The sequence below is a fragment of the Atta colombica genome, unplaced genomic scaffold, assembly GCF_001594045.1.
Source record: "Atta colombica isolate Treedump-2 unplaced genomic scaffold, Acol1.0 scaffold12, whole genome shotgun sequence".
NCBI lineage: Eukaryota > Metazoa > Arthropoda > Insecta > Hymenoptera > Formicidae > Atta > Atta colombica.
Window position 1 is genome coordinate 4,329,512 of NW_017259206.1, and position 6,561 is coordinate 4,336,072.

The following is a 6,561-nucleotide window of genomic DNA, read 5'->3' on the forward strand; positions in this document are numbered from 1 at the left end:
TGTTCGTGCTTAATTTTCTCTAAAAGATGATCTCTAAACATTACGAACTAATAATTTTATTGTATCCAGAATGTCAAAATTTATATAAAAAGTACATTGAACGAAAAGATTGATTGCTGCAATTTAGATAGTAAAATATGGCATAGTATTTTTATATGGCTGGCTGCAGCAACCAATTTTTTTTTTCAATGTATTATTTCTTTTGCTTAAATCTTTTTTTTGATAAAAAATTAATTCTCTTTTTTTAACATCCTCCTTTCACTCTCTTTTTTCGAAATAAAGAAAGGTGGTGTAAGGATTTCCTTATATTGTTATACATTTTTACAAAAATTTCCATCCTTAATTTTTCCTCGAATTTCAATTTACATTAAATTATTTTATGTTTGAATTGTTGTAGATGAAAGGTTAATAGATATCAGCTCATTTTGCTTTCGAAATATTTGCTAATTGTAAATTAGCATTTCTATTAACATTTATATTTTCAATTCAATATTCAATAATTGTCTTTATCGTAAAGAAAAGTGTTTTACTGCTGGTGCACCGTGTATTTTAATAATAACACGTTATCCCATCCTCGAACAGGCGCTTTTAAAAAGCATTAATCGGTGAAAGTGACGGTACTCGCACTTGGTACCTCGAGATAATCGAAGCCGTTTTCGAAACCGCAAATAGGGAAATGCCGATGTGGGTGGTAAATTGAAAGCGGGTTCTGGCCTCGTGCGATCTCAAACAGCACCGTATCGTATTTGAGTATTAAAGACATTTGAATGTTGAATTTATTACTCGCCGAATATTTTCTCTTCTTTATTTTAAATACTCCTTATTATTTTAAATACTCCTATGACAGTCCCAGGTAATATCGTGTCTCGCGAAGTGTCCCAATGAATAAAACCGGCTCATAAAAACAGACTTGCAAAAGATGGAGGCGTCGCCGGGAGCATGAGATAGGTTGTCGCTGCGTTACGTCTCTGTCTTTTCAACACTTACACACAACGTCCTTCATCAGAGAACAAGTAATCCAATACACCGTGAGAAAATGAATCCGCGTTGTGCGACGGCCTGCATTGTTTCATGCACATTGTCGGATGCTTTCTACGAAAGGAAATACGCTCACTCGGTCGCTTTCCACAATCAATTCTCTCAGCTACTAGGTAACAGCCTGTCGTTTTTTGGGAAAGTTTCCGGAAAGTTTGGAATGTTTAGCGAGGTATACTCTGTTACACTGAAAAAAAAAATTATATATATGTCAGCAGCATTATTTTAATTAAAAATAATGCTATTAATACAGCTTTTTTTTAAATATTCTTTAATAATAGAGAGCATAATCACTTAATGTGGGACAGAGTCCCTGAAATCATTATAAAATTCATATAAAATCCCGTAATTATCAGATTATATGTATAATTATATATACAATTATTAGAAATAGTTGTGTGGTTATAGATAAAATCAATTATTTTATCAAATGACTTCATATATAGTGAAGAAAATTATTTGTCATCAGATAAAATCGTATAAAATCAAATGAAATTACGTAATCTATGGGACAATATTTCAGCTAGTGATTCTTCTAATCTAATTTAACAACAGTATTAATGAAACAAATAAAATTTTATTAAAATAAGAGCATGACGTATTTGTTTCATTAATTGTGATGTGAATTAACAACATTCTTTTCAATTAAAATAATGCTGTTGATACAACATCATTTTGTTTTTAGTATAAATATAAAAGAAGCAATGGCAATCAAAATTCTCAAGTTAAATAATTTTGTTATTTTTAATCATACGTGTCAAAATGTAAATCAATTAATTTTTCATAGTTTAAAGTAACAACATCGATATTAACATATTTAATGCATTATACATTTAGTAAATAATTAACTAAATTTAAATAAAATTTAATACATTTTCTTAAATTAAATTAAATTTTATTGTTTTCGTTAAATTAATAATATATATTGAATAGAAGCAATAGCGATTTATAAAAATGTTTAAAAATAATTAAAATTAGGTATCATTTGAATTTAACAGTGTAACGTAAAATAGAATGAGATAAAATAGAAATTGTTTATATAGGGAAAAGACTTTGTGGCTTCGCCAAGTTATTTTTATCTGTGTGCGTCATCTCGGGAATTATTCGTTTAATTAAATTGTTCTGCGCGGTGTTTCAACTATGCAACTATGCATTTTGAACGTGCCTATTACGCGATGTACTTAGTCTCGCTGCATTCTTTGCAGCGTGTCTTTCGCTGAAGCTGTAAATATTTTTAATTGTTGTATTTATCATCTTTTTGAGAGCACGATTTTCAGGATAAAAATAATTATTCACACAGCGATATTGATGCGCTCGTCGTTTCCTTTAATTAAAAATATCCGACAATATAAAAATTCTCTGCCAAGCTTAGCTAGAATTAGAAAATCTCTAACGTAACAAATTATCACAGATGATTCTTCCTTGGGAACACGCTTGACTTAGCATTTAACGTAGTAAAATTGGTGGGATTATATCTCTAAAATTAGAAGGGTGTGGTTCTTTCGTTTCTCTAAAGTGCACGAAAAGAATAGTTTCGCTGAGGTCTAAAAATTTAGATAGATACAGATCTGAAAATAATAATTTTATTGAACCATTAAAATAATTTAACACGTATTTGTATTAAATTAACACAAAAATTAGATTATTCAAAACATGTAAAATGTGTTAAATTTAACACAAATTTTCCAACTGTGATGACTTTCCTATATAATTATCTTTGACTTTCCTACATTTTGGTTCAACAAAATTTTCTCAGATCTACCCGAGATATTTTTTCAAATATTTCCATATCTATCTAAATTTCTAAATATTTCAGCAAAACGTTCTTTCTGTATATTCACTTAAAAGAATAGTGAGTAATTATTTTAAGGGAGAGAAAGAGTTCTTTTTTGTTCACGGGTCAAGAAGGGAGACCCGGTTTCCGTAGGGTAAGGGTCAATCACGTTGGGCTTAAGGGATCCAGCATTATTTTGATTCGCTGCCGCGTATGCGTTCGCGTGGGTGTTCGTGAGTACGAAACGCAGCAGTTGACTCACTCGTGCGACCGTAGAGTGCCGTCTCCAGTGCACTCGACGGAATCTAAAGCCGCACGCTGACTCGCCTCGTAGTGTGGTCTCGCGCTCGGAACTGGCGACGCGCTGCTCCTCGTATTCCTTGGTAGATGGATATCCGAATTGATTATTATGTGATTAAATTCGACGTGCTACAGTCGAAATTATTCCCTGGTGAGACACGTGGCGGAATGATCAATGGGTGACATCGATTGACGAAGAAAATCGAGTTATTCGGGGGAAAAGTCGCCTTTTTGTTAATCATAAAGAATGAATTTTAGGAGGAGGAATTTGTCTCTTCTCATGGTTTGAGAAAAGACAAATCTTAATGAAGAGAAAATGTATAAGAAAATTCGAAAATCTGAGAAAAGAGAAATTTTAATGAAGTGTATCAGGAGATTCCAAGTTTGAAAAAAAGACAGATTTTAGAGGAAAGTATTTTAAGAAACTCAAGGTCTGGGAAAAGACAGATTTTAATGAAAAGAAAGTGAAAATATACGACAGTCAAGAGTGAATTTTGCGTGTGGATGCAAACTGTTTAATACACTCGGCGGATCAGGCAATGCAATTGCATATCTCAAGGATTTCCTTCTCATGCGAACAATCGTGTACGTCACGCTTTTGCGGAGTGATTCGTCATCTCGGAAGTGCGTATTGATTGCGATTCTTACCTCGTTATCTTCATTCTTGGGATCTATAGTCGCGATATAGCAAGTCATACAACGTCCGCTGCAATTGGTGCTATAATTTCTCTGCGACGATCCCAAGGATCCGATTGGATTGTGTGAAAACAAAACGACTCGACCACTTCTTCCCTCGATGGTGTTGAGAATTCCATCGTCGACACGATCGAAGACAGATGTTGGACCCACACCATCGAGAGAATCCATTGCGTTATCGGGAAGAAGGCATTTTCCGCTGTAGTTGCAGCCTTTGTGCAGTTATTGCTGAACATTGCTTCGTGTCTTGTTAATTATCAACTGGAAAGAGAGAAATATCAAGAGAAACGAAGTTGTCGATGAACGAGTGAATTATCACGTTATTAATAATGTCAGTCCAAGAACTTGGTCGCTGAAATTAAATTTATTCACTGGGGTCTTCTCTTGGACACTTTCCCGGAAACGAACGCTGCCATACTGAAGTTTCGCGAGAGGAGACATCAAGAAGATTAACAACTCATGGAACTGCATTATAAAATCACGACAATTCAGTCGGGAGATAACCTCGAGATAATGCTGCGAACATGATGAATCGAAGTGCCATGATTAGTGTGTATATCATTTATACACTGTTGAATATCAAAGGAGTAATGGTCCCAAGTTCTTTGGAGTTAAATAATATTTTGTTACTTTTAACTTTCATGTGTGTCCAAATATAAATTAATCTATCTGCGATTAATTTTGAAGTAAACAACGTCGATATTATAATGTTCCTAATAAATAATAAATTTGAGTCAATTTAATACATTTTTTTTAGTTAAATTATTTAACGTCATCATTTTAATTAAATTAATGATATATTGAGTAGTAACAGTGGCGATCTACAGAAATAATTGAAAATAACTCATAAAATTGAGTATAATTTAACATTATGAATTCAACAGTGAATGTAGCGTTTCTTTGTTATCGGATCAAATCTTTAATATTCCCTGATGAGAAATAGATGAGAAAAATTTTCATCGGCAAAAATCTGAGGAGGGGCAATGCATCGCAGATTTTCAATTTGGATCTCTTGCAATTTGAATTCGATCGAAGGTGTGCACTGAACGACGCGAGAAGAGTTTTACGAGGTGAGGCAGTTGTCGAGAAAAGGCGAGGATGGCGAGCGAAGTGATGCTGGCGCCCACGCCGGCATCTACAACGTCCATACGTGAGGTGGACGACGTCAGGGATATGGTTAGAAGTGCGACCGTCACCACGATTTACGTAAGTTGATCTCCGTGCATGAATGGTGATACATTGTGTCCAACAATTGGTATTCAGAATATCATTCGATTTCTCTCGATTTATATCATCCGCATGAAGCGTATTCTTTCTAACTAAATATATCGATTCGTTTATTTACTACAACAACGACACAACTAAACAAAGGAAAAAAAAAAATTTTCCAGAAAATTAATTTCAATGTTTTGAATCAAAATTTTGTAATATTAATTTTTAAATTTAATTATAAATTTTGTATTTTGTAATTTTGATTATAATAACTGATCGTGGAGATGTAAAAAGTATATTTTTTAAAAGTATGTTGTTTCTTTTTTTCTTTAAGTTTCCGTTTTTTTTTTCGCAAAGCAATTAATGATAATTTTTTAGTTATGTGTTGAAGCAAGTCAGCGATATAAATATACACTGTAAAAAACATTTGAAGAATAATTATCATAATTTTTGAAGACGAGCGATGATCTTTGTGGAAGCGATTAAAAATAAGGTCTCAGTTTCGCAATATATCGCTCCATCGTACAATTTTTTTTCAAATTTGTACTTTGATCTAAAAAAATTAAGTACGTCTAATTCTTTTTAAATCAAAAAATTATTTGTAAAAACAACTGAATATGAAGCTTTGTTCAAAAGTTTCACAACATTATCGTATAACTGTACAATTTTTTCCAAGAGTTTTCTTGTAACTTAAAAAAACTATATTTTTTTAAATCGAAAAGCATTTTTGTAGAACCGCGGATAGAAATATGAAGCTTCAGCATAGGAAAATTCTGCAACATTGTTGTATAATATTTTCTAAAAGTTAGTGGTTCGAATTCATTGAATGTTATTTGTTCTGTCTTTATGAAGTTGGCACCCTATAATCAAAATTTCGATTTAATTAGAGTTCTGGCTCTTCCCCAAAAAGTTCTAGAGTTTCTGATAGATTTTGAAAAGAGTTTTGACGATTAAATTAAAAAAAAAGAAAGATTTGAAAATTTGACCATCATATTTTCGCAAAACAAAAATTAGACATAATTTTTTTATTTCAAGTCAGAGCGAAAAAAGTCATTATATTATTTGAAGCAGAACAAATTGTTTCTCGAACATACATGCTTTAATATTTGTGGTTTTGCGTACGGGAGCACGTGCGCCAAGATATATTATAAGCTCTTGTGAAATAAATGGAGGCGCAGGGTGGCAATAATCCGCGGTTATTTTATGCACGTTCGCGAAGTGACGAAGGACAATAATGTCAAGGACAAGATTTCACTCCCATACGCTAATCGAGTGATCGTCACGGGTGGTGAACAACAACGGAGAGGAAAAACGCGCGTCGCTCGGAATCCGCGGTGTACTTTCGATCTCGCAAAATGTACGATATCATTCCGCAACTTTGAGCCTCTTCGCGTAAATTGAAGCGATTGAATCTTTACTGGCCCTTTTAACAATACATGGGCATATCTACTAAATTTAATTTCAAAATTAGTTTATTAATAATATAATATAATTATATGATAATATAATAATTAAGTTATAATAATATTATAATATTTAAGTTG

The 6,561-nt window shown here is 32.8% G+C and overlaps 1 protein-coding gene across 9 annotated transcripts in view; it reads left to right on the top strand.

Moving 5' to 3' along the window:
- The window catches only part of LOC108694399 (patronin), a 68,749-nt gene that overhangs the window by 9,232 nt on the left and 52,956 nt on the right, over positions 1-6,561 (top strand). The window contains exon 1 of one of the 9 annotated variants that reach the window (XM_018203834.1): positions 4,681-5,011. The exons of the other annotated variants lie outside the window; for them this stretch is intronic. Coding sequence (XP_018059323.1) covers positions 4,904-5,011 — 108 coding nt within the window. The 5' untranslated portion in view covers positions 4,681-4,903. Of the gene's footprint in view, positions 1-4,680; positions 5,012-6,561 lie in introns of those variants that run through there. 9 annotated transcript variants of the gene reach the window in all.